Source organism: Sesamum indicum, linkage group LG1, assembly GCF_000512975.1.
Source record: "Sesamum indicum cultivar Zhongzhi No. 13 linkage group LG1, S_indicum_v1.0, whole genome shotgun sequence".
NCBI classification, from domain to species: domain Eukaryota; kingdom Viridiplantae; phylum Streptophyta; class Magnoliopsida; order Lamiales; family Pedaliaceae; genus Sesamum; species Sesamum indicum.
The window spans coordinates 12,181,676-12,207,502 of NC_026145.1; the positions used below are offsets into that span (position 1 = coordinate 12,181,676).

The 25,827-nt window shown below is 35.9% G+C and overlaps 5 protein-coding genes across 8 annotated transcripts in view; 2 read left to right on the forward strand and 3 right to left on the reverse strand.

Moving 5' to 3' along the window:
• The window catches only part of LOC105164263 (cytochrome c1-2, heme protein, mitochondrial-like), a 3,550-nt gene extending 466 nt beyond the window's left edge, over positions 1-3,084 (reverse strand). The window contains exons 1-7 of the mRNA XM_011082878.2: positions 2,930-3,084; positions 2,666-2,751; positions 1,500-1,723; positions 928-1,207; positions 772-843; positions 121-237; positions 19-38 (exon numbers count right to left, since the gene is read on the reverse strand). Coding sequence (XP_011081180.1) covers positions 19-38; positions 121-237; positions 772-843; positions 928-1,207; positions 1,500-1,723; positions 2,666-2,751; positions 2,930-2,933 — 803 coding nt within the window. The 5' untranslated portion in view covers positions 2,934-3,084. The remainder of the gene's footprint in view (positions 1-18; positions 39-120; positions 238-771; positions 844-927; positions 1,208-1,499; positions 1,724-2,665; positions 2,752-2,929) is intronic.
• LOC105164268 (cytochrome c oxidase subunit 5b-1, mitochondrial) lies at positions 4,327-8,149 on the forward strand. The gene is made up of 6 exons (XM_011082882.2): positions 4,327-4,664; positions 4,836-4,921; positions 5,046-5,096; positions 6,794-6,860; positions 6,960-7,039; positions 7,732-8,149. Exons 1-6 carry the CDS (start codon positions 4,514-4,516, stop codon positions 7,798-7,800), a joined length of 504 nt encoding a protein of 167 aa, XP_011081184.1. The 5' UTR covers positions 4,327-4,513; the 3' UTR covers positions 7,801-8,149.
• Positions 9,797-12,336, reverse strand: LOC105164274 (zinc finger Ran-binding domain-containing protein 2-like). 3 transcript variants are annotated; one of them, XM_011082907.2, is made up of 2 exons: positions 12,240-12,336; positions 9,797-11,236 (listed from the first exon to the last, which is right to left on the reverse strand). In XM_011082907.2, the coding sequence occupies exon 2, from the start codon at positions 11,143-11,145 to the stop codon at positions 9,964-9,966; it is 1,182 nt and encodes a 393-aa protein (XP_011081209.1). In that variant the 5' UTR covers positions 11,146-11,236; positions 12,240-12,336; the 3' UTR covers positions 9,797-9,963. The 3 variants fall into 3 exon arrangements, with proteins under 3 accessions (XP_011081209.1, XP_011081194.1, XP_011081201.1); XM_011082892.2 differs by having other exon boundaries at positions 9,797-11,355; XM_011082899.2 differs by having other exon boundaries at positions 9,797-11,358.
• On the reverse strand, positions 15,579-20,888 carry LOC105164294 (lys-63-specific deubiquitinase BRCC36). The gene is made up of 10 exons (XM_011082919.2): positions 20,521-20,888; positions 19,319-19,444; positions 18,721-18,808; positions 17,928-18,013; positions 17,632-17,850; positions 17,153-17,319; positions 16,654-16,812; positions 16,483-16,563; positions 16,348-16,402; positions 15,579-16,080 (listed from the first exon to the last, which is right to left on the reverse strand). Exons 1-10 carry the CDS (start codon positions 20,629-20,631, stop codon positions 15,898-15,900), a joined length of 1,275 nt encoding a protein of 424 aa, XP_011081221.1. The 5' UTR covers positions 20,632-20,888; the 3' UTR covers positions 15,579-15,897.
• Positions 22,336-25,797, forward strand: LOC105164303 (biotin carboxyl carrier protein of acetyl-CoA carboxylase-like). Of its 2 annotated transcripts, none has more exons than XM_011082928.2 (9): positions 22,336-22,495; positions 22,800-22,988; positions 23,527-23,612; positions 24,036-24,095; positions 24,341-24,574; positions 24,654-24,716; positions 25,160-25,228; positions 25,388-25,433; positions 25,536-25,797. In XM_011082928.2, the coding sequence occupies exons 1-9, from the start codon at positions 22,486-22,488 to the stop codon at positions 25,604-25,606; spliced, it is 828 nt and encodes a 275-aa protein (XP_011081230.1). In that variant the 5' UTR covers positions 22,336-22,485; the 3' UTR covers positions 25,607-25,797. The 2 variants fall into 2 exon arrangements, with proteins under 2 accessions (XP_011081230.1, XP_020553469.1); XM_020697810.1 differs by having other exon boundaries at positions 23,533-23,612.

Sequence of the window (25,827 nt, forward strand, 5' to 3'; positions counted from 1 at the left end):
GTTCAGCAGCACAAAAATGTTACGACGTCTTTTCCCATCTACAGCACGAGGAAATAAGAGTTGTACTTATGCACTCAAAAGGAAAAGATTACAGAACACAAAACTCAGAGACCAAATCACCTGTGCTTCAGTCGCAGGAGTACCATCTTCATACTCAACAGCACCATCGTTAAGCATTTTAGGCATGGCAATTGCTCCACCAGGGAAGTAAGGATTATAGTGGAGCCCTTCTCGAATCTGTGATAGTACTCAACAATGCAAAACAAAATTGATTTTCAATACTCAATAGAAACGGATAACTTGTTATAATTGATTTATCCATAACCATACACAGCATAAAGTGGAACATAAAAGCAGCGGAAAGAAGAACAAGAAAAGCAAAAGAAACATTTTATCTATATAAAGGGTACATTACATGGAATCTCAAATCAGGGCTCAACCGGCCCATGTCATTGCTCCAAGCTTGGACAAAAATATGAACAAGGATTTTATGTTTAAAGTGTATAATGGTAAATCAGTGCTCACACTGTAGCTCATATACTCCTCACAATAATGATATGAAATAAGAGAGCTCTTCATAAACCCTATATATTGGCTTTGCAAATTGAAAGAGAATACACTGCCGAGAAGCCGAGCAGGGTGTCAGAAGAAGAGTTATACTACTCTATAATCTTACAAATTAGCATAGCACACAGTATAAAAAATTTGCTAATTATGTTCTGATTCTTAGACAGAACGGTGGGAAAGAAAAGCCTGAGAAGCGGAAATTACCGAGACGCCAGCTGGAGGATCACGATACCCAGTTAGAAGAGCAAAAACATAATTCTGACCATTATGGCGGGCCTGAGGGATAATAACCACTTAGCAATCTAAGTCATGTATGCTTTTCAAAAAGTTTCCACCAGATATTGGAAGGTCTGAACTTACCTTAGTGATTAGACTTAAATCTGGAGGATAGGCCCCTCCATTTGCAAACCTTGCAGCTTGTTCATTCGCATAAGGCTGTGGGAAACGATCACTCAGCTTTCCTGGGCGAGTAAACATCTCACCCTCATCATTGGGGCCATCAACCACTTCAATCTCAGCAGCCATAGCTTTAGTTTCCTCCTCAGTGTAAGCCACACCAACAAGATCACGATAAGAAATAAGTGACATTGAGTGGCATGACGCACAAACTTGCTGATAAACCTGATGACCCCGTCGAATCCTGCTCAGGCAACTCAACTTTTCATAGCCAGAACAAATAACCATCAAACAGAAAGTAAAGTGCAGATTAGTACAGAACAAAGCAATACAAGTTATGGTATCACTCATTCCATAAATGTCAGTGACTAATTCAGTTTGAAGTACATTGACTGCAATTGATTGCCCTCACAGGATATTCTTTCTCCAAGCAAGTATCGGACAGACAGCTCAGCATAAACGTTCAAGAATTCAAATTGAACATGACAAAAATATCCTTCACTACAGTGTCATGAGACAATAATGCATGTACTTACGAAGCATGGTCATACGAACTAAGGATGCCTTTGTGAGGCCATGGATAGCTCGGACACTCTAAACCATGCTCGGCTTCATCAGAAGCATATGCTATTGTTGCACAGCTCAGAAGCCCTGAAGCTCCTGCACCAAAAAGTGCAAGTGCTCTGAAAAAATTTGAGCCAGCAGATCCAGATCCACCTTGACCATGCTTCAGACGATGTGTTTGCAACAGAGGAGCAGCCTGAAAATTATGCTAAAAATCAGTAACAAGATGTGGAACCTCCACCAATTAGCTTAGACCAGCATTACACTTCACATAATGCAGCTATATCATGTGAAAATTTTACAGACTCAAGGAACAGCTATTTTTCTGAAGCAGAGCAGGATACAAAATTTTGTATAAAAGATGAACAAATGATTTGGGATCATGATTTGTGAAATTCACATAGTAATCCAAATAAAAATGTGCTAACAATTGCCCATACTTGTTTGGATTTGGGTTTACCAATATGCTTCTTACATTTCTTAAAACCAATTATCAATATGTACTAAAATTAATTCGTATAATATGCCAAAATCTCACTAACTGGACCCAATTGAGGTACTCAAAACTCTTCAGCGAAAATAAGTCTATTTCTTTTACAATCACTATCTATGTTTAATCATCCTGTAACCATAATTATATGTTTGAATATACACACTTTAATAATCCTATATTTAGCACGTATTTCACAAGCTTATCTGGATATGTTTCACTGCACATCATATTTATATATACACTTCCATCAAACATTTAAATTCTGAAATCTGTGTGCTAAATAAATTACCAAATATTATCAATGTACAAAACAAAACTGAAAATAAATCGTAACATAAATTACTCAGAATTTACCTTAAATTCTATTAACCAATTAACAAGCTACTACTTTCTAGAAATTAAATGAAACAAAAGTAGTAATTCTTTCTACAAACTCACGCCATTCACTTCATATGAAGCTACATTTTACAAACATTTCAGTCAAAGAAGAAGAGGCTTTAAAGTTCACAAAAAAATGTAAAATATATCGCTCTGATTTAAAGTAACTGAAAACATAAAAAGCAGTTAATCAATTAGAGAAGCAAATTATCAAACTCAAATCTTTCCGCGAAAAAACGAATCAAATAATACAGCGAATAGCCATACCTTGAAATCAGAGGCTCCAAGCGGAGGCTCATTCGCAACACTTTGGCGAGCGAATTGCGCGAAAAATCTATTGACCTTTCCAAATCCTGATTCATAACAACAAAAAATTAATCACTCAAAAGTTAAACAACCATTCGTATTCTCATCCTCAAACCTCCACGATTGCATTCAACGGAGAAACATAGCATCCGTAACAATCATAACGAACAAAAAAAATCCATTACAAAATCGAAGGAAGGATGGGGAGAGAGAAGAGAAGCTTACTCATTTTTTTTTTCTTCTTATAAATTACAAGGAAAGAAAGAAAAGGAGAGAGGAAGAGGGAGGAAGGAAGAAGACGAGTGAAGGGGTGTCTGTGTACTTTAGGGATGAGCTTAGGCGAAGTTGCACATGAGCGGCTTACACGCAGTCGCTAATCCCGTTTGCTCGTGCCGATTGGCCGAATTACAATGTTACCCCTGAATTAATACTTGGACCGGAACACCCTTGATCAGAAAACAAGATGTAAGCATTGGCGTGACAAATAGGTATATATGCCTCACATTTCATTAATCTATAGAACAAGGGTATATCATAAATGACAAATTGTTAATTACCTAAATGCCCTTAAAAGATGTTTGTTCTTGATGAACCTATTCAATAAGAATCAAGGACAAAACCGTAATGCAACTCCACTTAATATATTAAAAACACTGTAAATATATATATATATATATATATTTCTAATTAAAACAATCAGTTATATCGTTCGGTACATCAATACCAAATATGAGTTAAATACATTAATAGTTTTGTACCACAACATACTTTGAGAGACAATAAATAAATTAAATCAGTATTTGCTGTATTAATGCCTTTAAGCATATATATTTACATAAATTTCGAATATGTAAAAAATAGTTATGAAATTGAAAAATATGGACAAAAATTAATAGGTTACAATCTCTAAAAATGAAAACTATCCCTTTGATCATTTTTTTCCAAACTATGGCCAAAGGACTCTAAACTTGTATAGGACGAGAATGTATAATTTCATCCAAACTTGTAAAAGTAACTTACATGTTACCTTGAAATTTAATATCAATGCTTTTGCGGTTTGTAGCTAGAAAAGATAAGAAATCTTGTGATTACAATACTTTGTCGTGACCGATAATTTTGAACTTGCTTTATATATAATTTGTTGTAGATTTTGGTGACTAATTTCTTAATGACATGCATGGGTCGAATTATTTAATTAAAAAAAGTATATTTTGGATCAATCTAGCAAAATGTAAAAAATTCAAATTTAGTATGCGCTTATCGTGAATCTATTAGTCTGAAAGTATATGAAATTAAAATTTATTATAAATTTTTAATTTGGAATTTAATTATTAATCAATTTATTAAACTTTTAATTGTTAATTTATCTAAAAAATAAAAAATTAAATCTGGACAATGTAGTTTAATCACATATATATATTTTATTACAATAGAAAAGTTATATATTAGCAAATTAGCTTTGAAATGCTCAAACCGTTGATCCGAAATTGATGTAGGAATGTAGATCACCACAAAAGAAAAAAACAAAAAAATAAATTAATAAAGGAAGATACTCAAAAAGGGTATGAGTTGGAAAAGAATTAGAAACACGCGTGAAAGGTCTTTCACACGCGCGAGTCAAGTGCAGAGCTCAGCTATTTCTCTACACAGTAAAGCCACCCTAGTCAGAAACCAATCCTCCCAACGCCTCCTCCTCTTCCTTCCCCTCTCTTTGTCTATTCAATCCGCCGCGAATTTTCTGGAGACACGAATTGATCGTTGTTTATCCAAGGGGCTACCTGAGATAACAATCGGAATCGGATCCGAATCATGTGGAGAAGGCTAGCTACCCAACTCCGAACACTCGCCCCGACCCGATCCGCGCTCAGGCCTACCAGGTGCACCGGGGGATCGTCGAGTGATTCGGTGAATGGCATCCGTTCATTTGCTGCTGTTTCTCGCCATTTCAGTACTGAATCTGGTGTGTGTCTCAGCTTGCTTAACCCTAATCTATTTCAATTTTTATTTTGAAATCTGTGGCTGTATTTATAAATGTGATTTGGATTGATGTATATTTTATTTGAGGTGATTTTGTTTTGATTATACTGATGAGTGATGATAAATGTTGCTTTCGGTTAATGAATGTGTTTAGTGGGGAATGTGACTGCAAAACGAGTTGAGGACGTAATGCCGATTGCTACTGGTCATGAGCGGGAAGAGCTCGAAGCGGAGCTGCAAGTTAGTATTTCATTGTCTTTGTTTTTATTGGGCTCTTGTTACCTTGTTTACTGAAGCGATATTTTGGTTGTTTTTAGTTAATTTTTTGTTTTGGTGCTCGTTTTTGTTGAATTATTTTGAATAGGGAAAGGACCTTCTGGAAATCAACTACCCAGCGGGTCCCTTTGGAACGAAGGTCAGTGTTATCTATTGTAATTTTCTTTGCTAATTGATTTCGGATTTTGAGTTGGTATTACTTGCCGTTGGCCAATGATAACGTGTTGAGTATCAATAAAAAGCTGCCATATTGCATGGGAATTGCATGGCTGTTTAAAAGTTAATGAAATCTTCAACGTTACGTACATGTACTGGGACTAAGTAGCAATTTAGACGGTATGGCACATTTCTCAATTGTAGTTATCTGCTACCTGAAACTAGAAATATCAAGTAGGGAGGAATAGAAATTACAGCGGTGATTAATAGCACGTATGTATTTATTTATGCCTGGATGTTGTTCCTTTCTAAAATTTTATATCTTCTATATTTGTTCATCATTCTCTCTGTTCTCTTTGTTCATAGAAGCCATTCTAGCTTAGGCACTGAACCTTTTACTGTTCGTATTTGCGAAATTTGTTTTCCTAGTATTAGAGCTATTTCATCGAGAGTTTGATGTTTTAAAGTGGTGATGTTCCAATTCTATGAAGATTCCATCATCAGCTACTTTTATGTGTGATTTGTCTAGTTTTGTGGGAGTAAAGGCCACATTGCCCTTGTTTATAAGGTGTTTGTGTTGGGAACATTGGTCAGAACACTGTATCGTGTGAATTTTGGATTCACAAAGTTCACATTCCTTCTGGCAATCAACATTTGCATTCGCCAAGCTGGAAAGGACTTGAGACATTCTTGTGAAAGCTGCTACTTCTCCTTTTAGGTTCACTTATTTCTTTTTGCTTAGAGATCTAATTCTTTGTGTCTTCATTGTGGCCTACAGCTCTGCTATGCTCGTCCGAATTTTCTTACCCGCTCTTTTACAAATGGATCTCTACGTTCTGCATAGTACCAATTTCTTCTGAAAAAATTGGTGCATGCATTTTGGTTAATGTATATAGCTGATGAATTATGTTCAGTTCCTTAATCTAGCTAGTGAGACAGGATAATCTGGTTTCAGGTTAAACTGCATATACACGGACCTTACACATGAAAAAACAAAATATTCGTACAATTGCTTTATGGTGTGAACTCTGCGACGTGAGTGCTTGAAATAGAGAAATGTGAGTGGAGAGGAGATTTATTTTACTTCAAATAAGAAGTGATGAACAAGGAGAAGGAATCTGAAATGAAGAAGGAAGTTGTTAAGGATCCTTCTCAGTTTATATGATAACTGATATTTTGGGAGGTGCTATTACTGCTCATTTTTGTTTTTCTGTTAATACTTTTTGGAGTGTTCTACAATTTTATTATCATAAAGATTGAGATCGAGGAATAAGTGGTTAAACAACTAAATTTAGATGTCTATCTGACTACCAATCCGTAATGTTCAAGGGATAAACACTCTTGAGTATCATCTGAGAAATATTGTCGGTTACATTTCTTTTTCAATTCATGCCTGGTCTCATCCAAAGACTTCGGTTTTGACCTGCAGAAATCAATAGAAAGAGAATTCTCCTTCTGAGCAAATTTGTACTTTAACTTAGATCTCTCTTTTTAAATCTTTCAGTTAAGAATTCTGATAAACATATTACCTCGATCATACCGAATTGGTCACTGCTTCTTTGGATGCTGCTGGAATTTCACTGTCTTAGATTTTATTACAAAATCATCATCAGTATTGCTTTTCTTCATTTGAAATGCATGCATAGGAGAATTAACATTTTTGCTCCTGCTTATCTGCAGGAAGCACCTGCTGTGATCAAGTCTTATTATGACAAAAGAATTGTGGGATGCCCTGGAGCTGAAGGCGGTAAGGCTTTAGGTGTTTAGTTGTAAGACTCGCAAAATTTTCTTTTAGTTCCGTCCTACTGAATTTTGATCATTTGTGTCCCCACTCAATATTTAACAGAGGATGAGCATGATGTTGTTTGGTTCTGGCTAGAGAAGGGCAAGCCACATGAGTGCCCAGTGTGCTCACAGTACTTCATGGTAAGTACATTAGACATTTAATTGACTAGCATAGATTGGTGAAGATTTGGAGATTATATAATGAGTGTGGACTATACAACTTTTAATTGCATTGAGAGCTGGACATGAGAATCATGATTGCTTGAGAAAGCTATTTAGTAATCCATGTATGGTTCTTCCTTGTGATGCCTAGGGATTCTCATTTGCTTCGCTATACACCAAATCTACACTATTGCACACTCAGAAACGCAGATATTGTGAGCATGGTGGCAAACAGCTTCTTCTTTTTAAATTCTAGAGAGTAATAAAATAGTGTTGAAAACTGCCGAAGGTTGTGTATGTTGATAGCTGGCAGAATTGCTTTGCAGTGAAAACAAGTTGAAACCAGATTGCAATTTAGTTGGATAAGAAGCTGAATCAATCTTTCACCCCATAAGATTTAGTCGGTTGCCTTCTGCGTTTGTTTTGTTATGTTTAATCTGGGATGCAGTCAAAGGCATGGGTTAGGTTTGCTTCTAGCTTCAGCTTCTTTTTGCCTGTAAACCCTTAGAAATCATTTGTGAAAATCTACTGCATTAATCAATTATTTTGTGGATGGCATTTGTTATGTGATTAGTTTGGAAGTTCTGTTTTCTTGGTATATCTCTGTCTGCTTTGAGAATGCCCCTTGGTTATTTCCATCAAAATGCTTACAGCCTGTTCTTGGTTGACAGTTGGAAGTGGTTGGCCCAGGCGGACCTCCTGATGGACATGGAGACGATGAGGATGATCATCATCACTAAATATACTCGGCAATTTGCTGCCAGAATAAGATCTGGGGACAGGACAAGCGAACTTTGTAATATTCTTCAGGTTTTCCAAAAGCTTCTTTGTTTCGCAAATGCTTTGATGGGATCTATGGTTTTAGGTTGCTTTTGCAACAATTTAACCCGTTTCTCGATGGTGGTTTTTTGGATTTAAAGACATGGGGAGTCGTCCATTAGAAATATGGATTTCACCCTTAATCCTGTAGGATACAATAATGGATGGCAACATTCAGTTCATTCTAGCCACTTTGATTGTTTCTGCAAACACAGGGATCTTATTCTCCATCATTCTACCTTCCAAATACATCATTATGAAGTTAAGCAGTTTGTTGATGCATATTTCTTCAGTTAGCAATGAGGAGGTGAGATCTCAACGGTCTTTTAATGGCTTTCCCTGAATTCCTGCAGGGACTACAGGACATAGGAACTGGTAAATATTAGTATTGGTTAGTTTTGGGAAAGATCTGACTCAATCAGGAAGTAAAAAATGCTTACGGTGGTAGCCATTTTAGAGGTGTACTTATGTCCATTTATGATGTGTTTTGATCTTAAAAATTGCACTGACATCCAATTTGAGAATACTCCATTTACAACCATTAGAGAGCCTTGGACATAAAATACTGGTATGCTATAAACAAAAATTTAGAGTGAGTTTATAAGTTTACCTTACCTTCCATCCTACACACCACGACTTCAATATTCAGTACCCCGCTGCAAAAAGAGAGGTCTGGTTCCACTGGTGCTTTCCTCATTTCTTCCCCTTCCCCCACCCCTGCCCCTGTCTTTTTCCTCATCCACCAATTCCTGGCCGGTGGTTTTCACTGGCACTCTGTCCATCCACTCATGCCCTCAGGTGGTTTCAAGTGGCCTTTGTTTGGCCATCCATTCACCCGCCGATGCTTCCAGTGGCTTCAACTGGCCTCCACATAGGCCGTATGCCCTCAATGCCCTATACCGATTTCAAGTGGCCACCACATTGGCCATTTGCGCATCCTCCTTTCCCCTACCCTTGGTGGCCACATCACGGTCAAAAATGTGAACAGCGGTGCATAAGGAATTGAAGCGGCAACATCTCCTCCAACGGTCTGATCAGTTTCAGAGTCAAAGTTGCGATTACAGTTGATTTATGAATAGGGTAGTCTTGGTTTACAGTTGATTTATATTATACTATTTCTGTTTCGTTTTCATTGGATGGTTAGGAGAACTAATTAATGAATAAAAACTTTTAATTATTATCTTATTTATATGTTTGTTCTATTAGGATTAATGGGTTTAGCTCCGCAAGATTTGGGCTAAGTTCATCGGTTTCGAATCAATTCACTCAGACTGAAATTGAAATAGCATATGATCATTAACTATATAAACATTTTAATTTAGTTCCTTTCTGTCTTGGGTTTTACCGTTTTCAGTTTTCTTTTGCGATACTGGCCACCGCAGTATATACTATGGTACTTGCTTACATATAACCTAACAGATACGTCATAGATTTAAAAACAAAAATCAATATATGATTTGAAACATAGTAAATGATAAGGATGAATGAAAGTGAAAGATAAATATAATATCATAGTCGCGGTTAAAAGATACACTAGTCATTTGGTATAAATATAATTCACTATATTAGTACAAATATTTAAGAACATAACTAATATTGTGATGTCACAAATTGCCACTATTCTTTTTTATATTTGTGTTATGACAAGAAGCTACTTAACTATAATGTCAAGACCTAATTGACATTTATTGTAGTATGTGTAGTGTGTGGCGTGCTATTCCAGTTTGTGGTTGGGGGTGGGAAGTCTGTTGAACATTATGACCTGACTGCGCTGGTCTTTAACGAACCAGACTCTAGAATTCAAAGTTACAAAATGGAAAATTGAGCAGCCATCGTAGTTGAAGATTTGATTGGTGCTAACTTTTCTTTTTCCCTTCTAGCATCATGGTATGGTTAAACGTGGTAAACATCCAAATCTGAAAATCACCACTCAACAAATAAATACCAATAAATAAACAAAGACCGACCATGGAAGAGACAAAAAGATAGAAGCTTCACGAGTTCAAAAATGAAAAGAAAAGATCTTGACTCAAAAACTACCGTTTCCAGAAACAGACAAAGCATTGTACAACAATTGAAGATTCTTATTCTTCGCGGCCTCCAAAACTAGAACGAGGCTGCCTTGATGGGCCAGGTAAATATCTAGTAGCAGAGTGTCTCTCACGAGGTGCAACTTCCGTGCGATAGTACCTCGTGCTTGCCCTTGAAATTAAAGGGTCGTATTCTCTTTGATGGCGTGATCTTGTTCTTGAACTGGCTGGGGCATTTTCTCTATGATAACTTGATCTTGACCTTGAAATAGTTGAGCTGTATTCCCTGGGATAACTGGATCTTGCCCTTAGACTTGTCCGGGCATTTGCATTTCCCCTGTGATAACTCGATCTTGGACTTGAAATTATTGATCCATTTCCTTGGTGGTAACTCGATCTTGACCTTAAATTTGTCACATCATTTTCTCTGTGATAACCAACTGTCGACCTTGAAATGGTTGCACCATTTGCACTCTGATAACTTGATCTTGACCTTGTTTCACTCTGATAACTTGATCTTGACCTTGAGCTTGCCAATGGATTTCCTACTTCATTACTTGACCTTGGGCGTGAATTGGTGGACACAGCTATCCTCTGGGGCCTGTCACTACCTCTTGAGCTACCAGAATCCATCATCTCCTCCTCAGGAGATGCATACAAACTAAAGAAAGATAAAGAGAGCCCGCTAAACATTTCATCTATCAATTCGTCCTCAATGTCGGACATTCCACTTGGGAAGTCAAAAAAGCTTCCATCACTCCACAAATCATCTTCACCCCATTCATCCCAGCTAGGCCAACCATCCCAGTCATACTCAATATCTGATTGGTGTGCAAGTGCATCCTCAATTTCCCTTTGTTGCTCCAGCAATGCCCAATTTGATTGCCGGGTGGGGCTGGCCTCCGATGGTCGTTCGTAGGGGTGCTCGAGCCTAGCATGCTTCCTTAGCTCGGCATAATTTCCGGTGAAACCACATGTTTCTAGAGAACAGCTTCTCATTTTGGAATTCATGAAGGTCCGTGCTGGCTGTATGACATCCCATCCAGTTATTACCCCCCGGCAAAGGGGGCAGACAAGCTCAGATTGCTGTTCTCCAGGTAGACATGATGCAGCAGCTGACTTGCGGTACTGATCCAGACAATTGGAGTGTCGATAGCTTGTGTCACAGATGAAAGGACGACAACCTTTCTCCCGAGAAGAACAAAGTAACAAGACAGCATTGTGAGGGTGCTCCATGCAAATGGGGCATCGAGCCTCTTCCCATTCTCTTTCATCCCCGACTTGAGGGGAAGAGCTGTCGCAATTTTTGCGATCTGAAATCTTAGAGCTGCAAGAATAAGGAGACACGGTAGCCCTGTCAAAAGACGAGGAATTCACCCTTCTATCTTTTGGCATTTTGAGAAGCCAAGAAACTATTAGAACTATGTTTTCTTCTGCACGCCAAAACTGCTTTCAAATATCCAAATCAGATTTTAATGAAAATGGTTAGTCCCAATCTACTTGAATATAAAAGTGCAAGAAACAACCAATCTATAGTTTTTTTTCACTAATACGCAGACCACATAGCTAAAAAATGCTCCTACAATTAAAAAGAGTTAACATGACAAACACATTTAAGCAGACACCAACAGGAAGCCAACCACAAAAATAAATCCTTAAATAAGCATAAGACTGGCCACTTATAGTTTGTAAACAACTGCATGAGAGATTGCACAATTTTGTAATGCAAAGAGGTTTAAAAATGTGGGATTCTTTTAAAACACTGTAAAGATATCATTAAAAGAATGGGATTTCAAACAACACAAAACACACACAGAGAGAGAAAGAGGTAATTCCTCAGATTTAATAGCCAAACCCAAGTCAGCTGAGAGTTTGCATACAGGTAATTTGCTTTACCAGAAAATTAGAACCACCCCCATACCAACCCCCAAAAAGAAAAAATTACCCATGACCAAGTCAACCCCAAAAACTTCAACCTAATCTCACCATATGAACAGCCAAAATCTCCAATTCACGAAGGTAAATCCAACCACAGTACAAATAAAGAAGAAATACACGTCTAAAAACATAAAAACAAATACAAAAAAAGCCCCCCGGTTCATACGAAAAACACCAATCAATAAACCAGAAGATCAGAAAGAAACCAACAAATCAAGCACCTCAAACCCTAAACCCCACGTGATCCACCCCCAACAACAATAACCCCACCGTAATTCCCGTGAATCAAACATTTGAAAACTCACACACACAACAGAGACCACACACGAAGAAATTAAACCACCCCGGGGGTAAAAAGAAATAAAACGAGAAAAATGAGAAATTCGACGTACCAAAGGCCCGTTCAGGCCCGACTGGAGGTAGGTCTTCGATGATGGAAGACTCCAGAAATGGAGAAGAGAGAGATTTCAAGGAGAAGAGCAGCTGGATGAGAAAATAAGGTACAGCGGAAGAAGAGGTTATTTATAGCTAGTGTTGTCTGAAATTACTCTAACGCCCTTCCCCTTGGGAAATGCTCTGGGACCGTCAACATGACGTATACCTAATTTCATTAGGGTTCTAAAAATTTTTCTCTGAAAATTTTTCTTTTTCTTTTTTTTTTTGGGTCTAAAAAATAATTTAAATTTAAAATTATATGTTATTTTCATTTATAAAAATGTATTATTTTACTTAATTTTTTTAATTAATTTGAACTCGATTCCCGTCATATAATCTTCTAATGCAAAATCATAAATATTTACGATACATAAAACTCAATATTTCTGATAATTAATTAGTAAAAACCAACACATGTAGACTTAATTTGAACGAGTTATTATAATATAAATCATGTCTCTTTTTTCCCTATTATTATTATGAGCGTTGTGTTGATAAGTAATTTATAAATATTTCAGTAAAACAATTGTATGGTTTGTGGGATTTGTTCCAAACCCACTATATTGAATAGAACCGAAATCATCTAAATTTTTTTTATATGTTTAAAAATCAAAGAGAAAAAAGGTTGATATTTATTTTACGAAATAATGAATTTCAAATTTTATAATTTTTTTTTGGTAATTTACATATATAAGACCAACAAATATATAAGACATAAATATAAAAGAAATTTTAGTTTAAAGAGCTAAAAGGAGGGAGAAAAGAGAATTAAAATAAAAATTATTCTTCAAATCATATTATTTAAAATAAGTCTATTAATACTCCCTAATTAATTTTATCATACAATCCTCGCTCCCACAAGCCGCCGCCTATACAAAGCCGCGCATTTTGCCATTTAATTAAGGAAAATAAATAAAAATAATTGATACCGGCGCCTTAACCGGCTTCAGTAGCTTACGCACCACGCCTTTTCTTCATTTTTTCTTTTTTTTTTTTTTTAAATTTTGGTAACTTTGATATTTCATAATAATTGAAAGTAATTTGAATTGTTTAAGATTTGAAGAAATTAAAGTATATTATATTCTACTTTCAGCTCAAGCTGGACTCAGATAAGAAATGAGACAGACGAGCTTAGCTCGAGCTATACTCTCCTTTAGGCTTGAGTCAACCCTTATCAATAATTCAGTAATTAATTTTTTATTTAAATATTATGATCTAGAGTTTTTTTTTTTTTAATTTAAAGTTCGTTATTTTATTTAGGTGTATTGTAAGTTTGCGGGGCCAAAATTTAAGAAATTTTTACAAATAGTTTAACTTAAGTATTTATCAACTTATAATGATATAGATGGTACTCAAGGTGTATAGTGAACTGGGTCGGTTGAAGACCGACGCGGACCAATTCGAAAAAGCCTGCCCAGACCTGCCAACTACTATTTATAACCGATCTTGGGGCAGTCCTAAATCTCTAGGTGGGCCCAATTGAATCAATTTTTAAATCCAAGACCCAGCCCATGGATTAGCACGGTTGAGACTCGAACCAAACCCAAATTTGGCCCGCATCAAGTCCGGATGTGTTTGTTTAATTATTTTTATAATATTGAGGTTTTCTTATATATAATTACTTAAATTTATAATATTTTTTTGAAATAAATAAATAATAAATTAAATCGCACAAAAATTTATATATAAAAAAATAATACTTAAAATATATATATATATAATGAATTTAAAAAAAAATAGTTTAGGACCAAGTGGTCCTAAACGACTGGGCTGGACTGGTCCTAAGTATTGATTCTTAGGACCGCCCCTGTTTCAAGTGGGCATAGTCCGAACGTACACATTTTTTTAATGGTTCAATCCAGTCTTAGATTAAATTAATTCAGTCCAACCCACTATGCATTTTGAAATGTCACACTTGATAAATAATACATAAATAGGTGGATAATAGAAATATACTCCCATTTCAAGATATGTATCATTTATCTATACATTGAGGCCTTGATTACTAAGAAGAATGGGATTAAGGGGGTCCAAGATTAACTTTGAACAACTTTATATGTATAGCAACAATATGATGTTTACTTATATATTGATAATCTTATGGATTAGAGTTAAATTTGTTTACTAGAATATAATAAGCATAAAGATTTGGAGGTAATATTACCTTGTTAACCATAAATAAGATGAATTGTCTAAGCGGGCAGCCATAAACTATGTAAATCAACCACTAACCAAGATAAGCCCATAAATCCACCTTTATACACAATAGGAAACACCGCCTCATTTTATATACCATTTACTTTGACCATAAACATAGATAAAAAAAACAAAATATAATGTTAATTAAGGGTAAATTACAACTATAATTTTTTATATTAATATAATTATGAATACATTCTCGTTGTTTAAAAAATTATAAAATCTTCTTCGAATAAAAAATAATTATATAATTCTTAGACGGTGAGGTAAAATTACTACTTTACTCTTACTGATATTTTTTAAAGAAAATATTTAAACAATATGTTAAAAAAATGATGATAGGTGAAGTAAATAAACCATTGAGTATATTAGTTTATAAAAATATTTTGTAAAATTCTAAAAGGTATATAAAATTATAATTTACAATCTAAAAGGGTATCTTGGACTGTTCACCTCACGAAATTGAATAAAAACTTAATAGATTGAGTACGTTATTATCCAAATATTTAAATTAAAAGAGTATTTATAATTTTTTAAATAATAAAAAAATTTATAATTATGTCAAATTTATAAAAAATGAATATATTGAAGAAACCATCGGAATTTCACCGCCCACGTGTTAATTGACGCTCATAGTTGGGTAGATATTGTGGGGGTGGGGGGGGGTTACCAATTCACCTACAGTACACTATAGTAAAATCAAAACCTTCATATATTTTATTTCAATTATTTAAATATTTTCAACTATATAGTCAACACATACAATGCTGGAGGAGACTCAGCACAACTCGGGTACTTTTTCATTTTCATTAGAGGGAATTGGAAAATGAAAAGATGGGCCCACCATCACATATGCAAAGTCAAGGCTGGACAACAAAAGTCACACACACACGTATACATACATATATATATATATATGTCCCTTAATAGGTTACATAATATAGTTTTAAGGAAAATATATATCCCACTCTTGTTTCCACTTTGACCCCTTGAAGATAGCCCATTTTTTATCATATTTCAGGAGTAGTAGTCCGTTTTAACAGTGTAATTATGCAGTTTTAGAGGGGGCAAAATATAATTATGCTAATTCAAGGGAGTAAGAAAGAAAAAATCTGATTTGAATATAGGATTTGGGAACAATGAACAGTGCATATCCCATGATCCACCAGTATGTCTCTATTCAGACACCACTCTTTATATACCCAAACCTGATCAGGAATGCAAGTATAAATCTTGATCACCATATACAACTTCTCTCAGGGGGAAGACAAAAGGATTCGTCGAGCATACAGACCAAGATCGAAACAGACGGGGCATCATGAACATCAGCAAGATTCAACAGCTGAGGGAACAACAGAACAGAGAGTCGAGCTGATACATAGACTAAGCTTCCATTTGATCTTATTGAGTGCAAGACTATGCTCCTCTTCTGATTCGGCTACCGCTGGCGTTTTTCAGATGGCTGAAGTCGGTAGGGTACAAGTCTCGGTGGCCACCGCTTCGGAGCGATTGAGATGGAGACTGTGGAGAGGAGTTTGAAGGGCTTCCTCTTAAAAGCTCCGACTCCAGAAGGTTGGCTTCTTCCGCAAGCAATTTTAGCTGTTACAAGAAAGGCGAACACGAGGGTGTAACATCCAGGTATATGGAAGTTGAGCGAATGAAATGATCAGAAAGTTTCAGGTGTTTCCAAGTTGAGAATGTCTAGTTAATTATCATATCATGCTTAAGGACAAAAGTCGAAAGGGAGGAAAATACTGTGCATGAAAGAGAAAATAAGAATGAAGAAAGTAGAGTAAAATTTGGTTGTGTGTTTCAGAGATCATGCAAGGGAACAGATAATAAAAGTTCAATGCCGATGATCATTACCTGAATTTCATTTTCTCTCAAGCGATCTTGAAGAGCGTTCATAGCAGGGCTCAAGCTTGCATTGGATGAACATAGCAAATGTCAACAAAACACCAAGCCAAAGTCGCTAAACGAAATACTTTTGTTGCTTCTTACCAATATTCAATCATTTTGCACATGGAAGCCTTGTACGTCGATGTGTGATGAATGAAAGAAAGAGGGTGAACTTTGCCATTGCTAAAGATGCACCAAAAGAGGGTGGTTAATAAAGAAAAATATGAAATGTGGACTGTAAAAAGGAAAATGCAGTGTGCCCGTCAGGAAAACCTGGTATTTTGAGCCATTGCTTGGTTATACGCAGTCCTCTCCTCTTCATACAGTACGCGTTGAAGATTTGTAAAGGATGACAAAGGAGAATCAAGATTAAGAAGGGACGACGTAGGCAGAACATGCAGCGGAATTTCCTTTCTAACAAATTCTGCCCCACTGCCACAAAACAAATACCCTTTAAAGATTCATTCAGAAAAATACATTATATGTCAATTACAATTATGCTAATATAATGGCCCCCTATTGAGACAGTACAAGGAAATAAGATAATGGGAAAGCATATAAGGTTCTGCAGTAAGCAAATGAAACTTTTGAATGGAATGTAACAGCAAGAAGATGCCATAAATTTAGAACTCGGTCCAGCGATCATGAAAGCAATTACATAACTCACTGTTCTTCACCGTTGTATTTCTATGCAATGATATTATCTTTTCAGATTCAATTTGCAAACCACAATATACATTAATGAAGTGATAAGAGTACATACTCATGTTACCTCATCTCCAAATTTGACAGATGCATCGCTTCTTGCATACCTTCTGACATATCCATGGGATCCAAATCATGAATTACATTGTTCAAACTGTTGGCATTGTAATTATTTCCTGTTTTGGCATCAGCATTAGCAAAAAAACCTCCCAATCGTGGCGATTTGCCCGCGCCCTAGTCAATAAATGGGAGTAAATATACATCAAAAGTCAATCCAGACAATCCAATGTATTGTCATTCTATGAGGACCAGTTGTGCAGTTAATGAACTGAGCATATTCAATTAATGTTAGTTTATCAAGAACCATAATCCCAACAGTTCAATAGATTTCACCTCTCAGGACCACTAAGCATGGCTTATTGCTGACTAAAGTCATCAAAGACTTGGTGAACATCAGAACTGCATGGGAAATGACTCAACAGATGCATTTATAGAAACTACAGAAGTGAGCAAAGAAATCAAGAAGCCATGTCAATCCAGGCGTACCTTGGAAGCTATAGAAGTTGCCGCTGAATCTCCAGTGTCTTGTTCCATACTTTCTCCTCTGGAAGAACCAAACACGGGCATAGTATTGTCTGAGGAACTTATAGATGATTCTATGTCTATAACAGAACTTTTTTGTACAGGGACAAGAGAAACAGGTTTCATTGTGTGATTATGCTTGCCATCCAAAGATTGAAAGGCAATAACTTGAATCCTTCCAACCTGTAATGATTTAAATTAACTTCCAAAAGAAAAGGCGATGAAGTTTATTTCTCAGGCTCAATCTTACGAAGACTAACCTTTTGAGCATCTTCGCTGAAACAGGAAAATATCAACCCAATGAATCCAGAATCCAATAGCTGGTACATTGCCTGAGTCCGCACATCTGCAGAAACCCGACCAGAGGAGCATCTTGTTGTCATAACAAATAAGGGTTACATAGACCTAATACCCTGGAACAAGATAAAACCTTAACAGATCTAATTTTTTCCAAATTATTAGAACCAACCATTATGCTAACTGGGGACGTTTTAACAGCTTTTTAATTTGGAGAAGCACTTCTCAGCAGAATACTTCACACCAACTAAGGGAGACAAAAAAAAAGAATCATAAAAAATATAAACCCTTTTCAACTGGACTAAAGCAACCATCAACAGAATTAAACCATGTCGGATATTACAGTCTTCTATATGCTGGTCATGAATCAACTTTTGCCAAAGTTTAATGTTAGGTAGCCTGAACTTAAGGGAATTTCATCAAGCTTTCTTCCTGGTGTAGCACAAAAAGTGATAATCTTTGTTTACTGGAGAATAGGAAATTCATGATCTATGGGTTAAAGGTCTTCAATAGTGAATCAGAAGGGAATGCAGATGACAAAGGTTCTAATCCTAGTCCAAAGGGATTAAGATTTCTATTGCAAATAGGGAATTAGGAATTGATTAAGAAATGGGCTACAACAGGTTTTCATAGGATCATAACAGATGCTGCTTAACTTTTTTGGATGGTACAATATAACATAAGGTATTTGGCGAAGAAACTTCTAAATGAAGTCCAACCCATTGTCCCTGAAGCATTACGATATCAAAAACTCACCAACATGAGAAGGGAGGACCGTAATATGAGGATGTGAGTGATACCAGCCAATCACTCTAGTTGTGGTTCCTGTTGCCATTGTCATTCTGTGTTATATAGTTAATTGGACAAAAGACATCCATAATCAACAGCGGGAAATGCATCAGGTACATTAACTGCAAGTTTCATTATATAAGTTTTGAGTCCAGGCCTAGTTATACAAAAGTGACCTGCGAATGCAATTGGACAACAAATTGCAGCAGATTAAGGTTATTGTTTATCAAATAGTTTATGCTTCTTTTTATTAATATTTCCAGCATAGAGATTTAATCAGCATTAAGTAAGAATAAAAACTCAATCAATAGTTTTAATTTTTCTAGCACATTAAAAAATTTAAGACATCCGACAGCCAAAAATAATGTCGACGTAATTCATAAATAAAACTTGCAATTAATTCAATTTATACAACACATAAAAGATCAAATTTGCAAATATTATGTGCAGCTCTTAGTTGAGTAGACACTCAGCAATTACTTTCAAGAATTTCCTTCTTTCACATTTGCTTTTGTTTGAACAAAATCCATAATTTCCATGAGATTAAGCATCGCAAAAAGGATATCTCAGCATGAACTGATGCAGCAGTCAGCTGCTCCGGGTTTGTCTCTACCCTATCCTTCTGTCGATCTGAACGTGGCTGTGGAAGTGCTCCCCAAATCAATGCAGTTACAGTACCATTCTTTGAATGCTGAACAAAAAAACATATGTAACGTAATTTATACAGTGCATAAGAACCACCAGAGACCAAATCATAGAAAATCTAAGCAGAATACAAGTCCGGAATCAAAGAATAAGTGGCTGCAGACATCCGGCTCAGTGTAATGAATAAACTAACTGGACCTTAACTATGGAAGTTATAAAAATCACAGCCATCACCAACCAGTGCCCGTGCAATCAGGCGTTTGACCCATAATTTATCATAGTTATAACAATGTCAAAAAGCTCAGTTGGGCTCTCATGCCACTCTACCTAATGAGGTGAATTTTGCATAAGGATTAGCTTTCCATCAAAATGCTGTACAAGAATAAGAAACTAAAATTTTAATCTGGAAGCAAAAAACTATTGAATTACACTTCGTAATTTCGGAATCTGCTGTTGATGAACTTTGCAGAATCCAAAACCAACATATTGTTGCAGCTACTATAAACCATAAGAATTAACATAAGAATCAGCATATGTCGCTCTCAAGAATTTGTAAAGCTACTCATAATTCTCTTAAATTCCAAGCAACCTGCATAGGTATAGGAACCCAAAACAATTTGGAACCCCATGTTACAAAGGCATCAAAATTCATCAAAACATAAATGTTGTCCACTTAATATAAAATTTCCTGTAAGAATCCAAGAGCATTCAAATTTGACCAGAATAGATAACAAAACTCTGCAAGGCCTTCAAAATTTCCGAAACAAATTAGTAAAACCAAGAAAATACAAGCTGTCTCTGCAAAACCCATTTGGAATAGAACGAAGCCACTAAATTTAAAAAGGCAAAACTCATAAAAGTAATGGAGAAATCAGGTCATAGAAAAAGCATCCACCTAAAATTTCCAAGACAGCGGTTGCAATCAGAACCAGTGTATCAATGAAGAAGACTAAAAAGCAAGAACTCGTGAACCCATCGGACATTAAACGCCATAAAAGCCCAAAAATGTATAAATTTTCCACACAAAACCCAAATTGGAGTAGAACAAAGACGCAAACCCCACAAAGCTAAAACCCACAGAAACAGCAAACGCAAAGAGCAAAAACAGAAAAATCCATGGACCTGAATATCACCAAGAAGAAGGCCCATGATCTCCTCCGTCTCAGTGGACAATGCATGGGTCAGACACGTCAACCACACTTCCTCTGACATCTTCACACTCGTTAGAGACATCCCTTTTACTTTCTCTCTCTATACGTATATCGATCAATATCTAAGTATCTTGGTATAACTATCAAGACCCTTTTTCCCGTCGAAAAATCTCTCTGAAATGGCTGTGATTTTACCTCCCGAACCCAATGTAGGCAGAGAGGCGAGGTTTGGGGTTTGAGGAGAATGGGCAAAACTAACTTGGGTTCTTGAGGACTGCGCCGAGTAATTGATCGGTGTGGTGGGTCGCAGTTTTGACACGCTGCACCCGCGATTCCTGGCCGCAGATTTCCTTTGAAAAATTCTCTTTTGATTTATGGTGAATTCCCCCCCCCATTTCTTTAATGTATCCCATCCCCATTTGTATAATTTATTGTGGGTAACAATTCTTAACATATCACCCTAATAATCATTGCTTTATATTCAACATTTTTCCAATAAAACTAGTAAACAATTCATTATTATAAATCATAAAATAGCATAATATTGCATTCTATAATTATATATCTATTTAGGAAATTATTTTTATATTATAACTCTATAAACCAAACACTAAATAAGTATCTCAATAATTTCATATCAATATATATATTTAAAGACGATAATTTTAAAAGTACTATTAAAATAAATATTACAAAACCTTTTAAACGAATAATTTCAATGCCTCAGTGGCACAGATGGCAACGAGTCTTGATTTTCCGAGTCCTCACCTTCATCCCGAACGGAGATGGTTCAAATAAAAAATTCAAATAGTAAGTCCTACTAAATAAAATCCATCTAGAGTCAGGGTGGGTTTCGGGTTCATCCCAAACCCGTCCCAAGACAACTCATCTGATTATTATAAAAAAAATCAAGACAACTCGACTGGATTTTGTAGCGAAAGGGGCGGGGTAGAAAAAAGATCGGGGTTGGGTAGGTCACGGGTCTATGGCAGGGTTGGCAGGCGATTCTCCAGTCCACCCCAACCCGCCCTACTCATTGATATTTTGATAAATTTTTACATTAAATTGCAATCCTTCGCATCTGTTTTTCAAACTATTTCACAATTGTTGTAGTTAATTTTAAATTCATCTAATATAAAATTATTTAAATTTTTTTCACAATATTTTTCTTTATATTCGAATATATTTTTTTAAATTAAAGATCATTGAGAAAACATAAAAAATGTGTTTGAATATTTATACAATAGAACACAACAACTATATCTTTAACTAGCAATCAAATAATACTTATTTTTTTCATTTTCATGATATTAATATATATGTCGGCGCCTCTATTTATAGTAAGCTATGCGAAATTACTACTTTATACATCTTTAAACTCTTTTTACATAACTTTAAACTACATGCTGAGGGTGATTTGGTAAGATCACCTTCCTATCATTGTTTGCTATCTCTTAATTATACCGGAGAGAGTATTTCTCTTTCCATCTTAATTTTAATTTTATTTACAAAAATGCCTTCTTTTCATTTGATAAATCTTTTATCAATAACGATAAATGAATTATATTAATAATATTTTTATTCAATTAATATATTAAAATAATTAATACCGATAAATAAATTATAATTATTGTCACAAAATGAGATAAATTAAGTTATAAATTTTAGTTTTTATAAAAAATGAAATTAAAACTTTAAAACAATATTAAAAAATAATAAAATAATTGAAAATTTGTATTTGGAGTGAAATTTGAAGTGGCCAATCATCACAGGGGAAAGGGTTAAAAACGATAAGAAAAAGAGAGTTCAGTGACTATTTCTGTCTGCCTTTCTTCGTTAGCATCGGCACTGTACAAAGCTTTCAGAATCAATATTTCAGTCACTTCTGTTCCACCACCACCACCACCACAAGGATTCTCCTTTTCTTCACTTTCACATGGCTGCCTGTAAGTTCTCTCTCTCTCTCTACTCAAATATGCAGACTCAATAACTTGGCTTTAAACAGTTATGAATTTATGCAGCGTTTAGATCGCACGTACCTGTTGATTTCTTTTTTTTTTTTTTTTTGGCTCCGATGGCGTATATTAATCGTATGCCCTACGTATTTCTGCAATGGGTATATTCGTTTCTCTATTTCTTGGGTTTTTATGCCTTGGTTCCGCAAGAATTTCGTCTCCAATTGATTTTGCATTTGGGCCGAATTGAAGTGTGTTTGATGATGTTTTTTTCTGGTGACGATCTCTGTTTCAGGTGGTTTTGGGACTTCAGGCCTTAAAGTTGCGAACTTGGATTTGGGTTCTGTTAGACCCAAATTCAGCACTTTGCAGGCTTTGCATGGTTTGAGGACTCAAAAGATTGTTCAGTTTGATGGTTTGCTGTTGTCAATTAGATCAAAGAATACAAGAATTGAGTGCCTAAGTTCGAATTCTGAAGCTGATCGTAAGTTCATTTCTTGTGTACTTTTGTTTCGGGATATGGCAATGGCTGTTTGCATTGCGTTTTATTTGCTAACTTGTTGAAGTAACTGTCCTCCTTTTACCTCTGATAATTATGTTTTGTTCAAAAACTACTGTTTTTTGTATTCTTGATGCTTTGCAGAGATGATCTTTTTATATAAAGGTCGTATAGTATCTTTAAGGTGTTAAAAGGATAATCTTGAGAGAATCATAGATCAGTTTGTTTGTTTCTGGGCATTGATTTGAGATGCAGAGTTCATGATGCATATGAATTGCTTTATAATAGTGACCGACAACGGCATTCAGAAAGAAAACTGGAAGAAGCTTTCATATGCATGTATGCAGAAGAAAAATAAGTGGAAGAAAAGGATAAAGAAGATAGCAAATTCAGTGATTAAAAACCGATGTCTTTTCGTTCTTTATTTTATCAGTGGAGGTCTTGTATGGAATTTGCAGATGGAATTATTGCTATTACAACCTTTACTATTTCTTTTTCTTATCCTCTTTTTTATTTCAATAAGCAAAAGCCAGTACCAATTTGGAGGACAATTCAGAAGAGACTGTGTCCTCAGATGCGCTAAGCACACTTATCCCAAATTCATTTGAGGTGAGTTGCTGTTATTTTCAGGGCCAATGATTCTCTACACCTGCATGTGCTGATATGCTGGTTCTTGGTTTGTTTCTTTCTTTGTGTTGCTTGCTTAAAAGGTCTAGAGCAGTGAAAGAAAACGTAGGATAACTAAAACTGCCATAAGAGTTTGCAAGGGGAACCTAGCATAATCTGTTCCTGTTGATTTTTGACATATTCCGATAATCAATAGTCTTTTTCACTTTAATTTGTGAGTTCATACCTTTTCAATTTCCAAACCACCTTGAGGTTGTTATAAAAGCTTAACTTTCTCTTAGGTCTTGTTTACCTATCTTGTTGCTGAGCTGAAACCTAAGCTAAGATGGCAGATTTATGATAATTTCATGCTGCCTACAGTTCTGTAAATAAAGGAGCTATCTTACACAAACTTTTATCTTACAGGTAGAATCTCTTCTGACGGTGCTTTGTGACACTACATCCATTGCGGAGTTTGAACTAAAAGTGAGCAATTTTTCTATTTCATTTACATACTTGACACATTTGTCCTCCATGGTTCCACTGCATACATAAAGAGGAAAAATGACAAAACAGAAGAAGACTGTTATCCTCTGTTGCTGGAGAACATAGTTTCAACTTCGCCTGACTGCTCTATTTATGCCAAATGCTTTTGTTAAGTTTGAAAAGTTCTGTCTTCTTCAATGCCTTCCCCACTAACCTTCAATTTGTTTTCCTTTTCTCATGGTTAGCTCAGTGGATTCCGGTTACATGTGACAAGAAACTTGGCTGAGCAAAGTGTACCTCCAGAAGCTCCATATCTTGCTCCAGTTACCGCTCATTCGGTTGCTGAGACTCCTCATTCCGATGACTCAGCCTCTTCGCCATCTTTAGCCCTCAGCAAACGAGTACCTTCCTCAGGTGGACTTCAGCCACTGCTCGACAAAGCAGCCGATCAAGGTTTGAAGATACTGCAATCTCCAAGGGTGAGAATAGAATGCTTCATTTTTTACAAACTGTGGCATTTTATGGATATTTACATTCACCAGTATGTACCTGGTGCAGGTTGGATATTTTAGGAGATCTCGTACCATTAAGGGGAAGCGGGCTCCTCCATCTTGCAAAGAGGTATCATGTTTTATGTTGGTTCATTGCTTTCAACTCTTTCTGTACCTGGGGTTTGTGAAAAAATGTTCTCGTTCATTCGGTCTCTTGTCATACCTGACAGCCTAATGCATCTCTCAGTGCATTTCAACTTGATTCTTGAATCCGTAAGATGTGAACTCTCTTTTTCTTCTAACTTCTATCCGCATCCAAAAGTAAAAGAACATTTATCGAAGTTTGGTTAGCTTCAATGACTTTCCCCACAGTAAATTATTCTAGTAACTTACTGTTCATCTTTTAACAACAAGGTGATTATTTTTAATTACCGAAGGAAAGAAATTGACATTTTCTCTTTAGTGTTCTACTTCGAGGTAGTTCAACAAGTACTGACCATTTCAAAGTTTGCTTGTTATCATATAATGGTCTGCAATTTGCTCTAGTGACCAGTCACCTTTGATGCTTGACAGAAAGACATAGTAAAGGAGGGCCAGGTGCTCTGTTACATTGAACAGCTAGGTGGTGAAAGCCCCATTGAGGTTAATCCCAGCCTTAATTACCACTGCTGTGATCGAGTTAAAATCTGCTTTTCAGTTTTCACATTCACTTCAACATTTAAATTCAAATCATGCTATATTACTACATTTGTTTTTCTCTTTGATCTTCTTATTCATTCCTTCTCTTTGCCTTTTTGCCAGTCCGACGTTTCTGGAGAGGTGGTTAAGATACTTAGAGAAGATGGCGGTAAACTCATCGTTCTTCTTCCTTTACATTTTGGTTGACGAAATTTTCATTTATATGCACTGAAACATCTCATGACCACTTTGTAAATCTTAATGTTTGCAGATCCTGTTGGATACGGTGACGCTCTTATCGCAATCCTGCCTTCCTTTCCTGGAATAATGAAGCTTAAGTAGATTGTCCCATGTAAGTTATCAAGATTCTAGGTTCCTGTCTTCTGTTATGTTTTTGTAGCTTACTGTATTCTTCAATTTCTCTCTCTTTCTCTCTCTGTGTCTGGTGAGAAAGGAAAATTGGAAAATCTTAAGAAATATTGAACAAATTGATTGGCTCTATGAATATTCATATGTTTTACCTTTGAAAGCAATGTTTGGTTTATTTATTCCAGATACTGAGG

Bases quoted from the DNA above. Each gene is read 5' to 3' on its own strand.
- LOC105164268 (XM_011082882.2), top strand. From the start codon at position 4,514: ATGTGGAGAAGGCTAGCTACCCAACTCCGAACACTCGCCCCGACCCGA. The intron at 4,665-4,835 runs GTGTGTGTCTCA...GAATGTGTTTAG, and splicing joins CCATTTCAGTACTGAATCTG to TGGGGAATGTGACTGCAAAA. The intron at 4,922-5,045 runs GTTAGTATTTCA...TATTTTGAATAG, and splicing joins AGCTCGAAGCGGAGCTGCAA to GGAAAGGACCTTCTGGAAAT.
- LOC105164274 (XM_011082892.2), bottom strand. From the start codon at position 11,304: ATGCCAAAAGATAGAAGGGTGAATTCCTCGTCTTTTGACAGGGCTACC.
- LOC105164294 (XM_011082919.2), bottom strand. From the start codon at position 20,631: ATGTCTCTAACGAGTGTGAAGATGTCAGAGGAAGTGTGGTTGACGTGT. The intron at 19,445-20,520 runs GTCCATGGATTT...TTTTTTGTTCAG, and splicing joins TTCTTCTTGGTGATATTCAG to CATTCAAAGAATGGTACTGT. The intron at 16,813-17,152 runs GTAACATGAGTA...GTTTTGTGGCAG, and splicing joins CTGTCAAATTTGGAGATGAG to TGGGGCAGAATTTGTTAGAA.
- LOC105164303 (XM_011082928.2), top strand. The intron at 23,613-24,035 runs GTGAGTTGCTGT...TTTATCTTACAG, and splicing joins TTATCCCAAATTCATTTGAG to GTAGAATCTCTTCTGACGGT. The intron at 25,229-25,387 runs GTTAATCCCAGC...CCTTTTTGCCAG, and splicing joins GTGGTGAAAGCCCCATTGAG to TCCGACGTTTCTGGAGAGGT.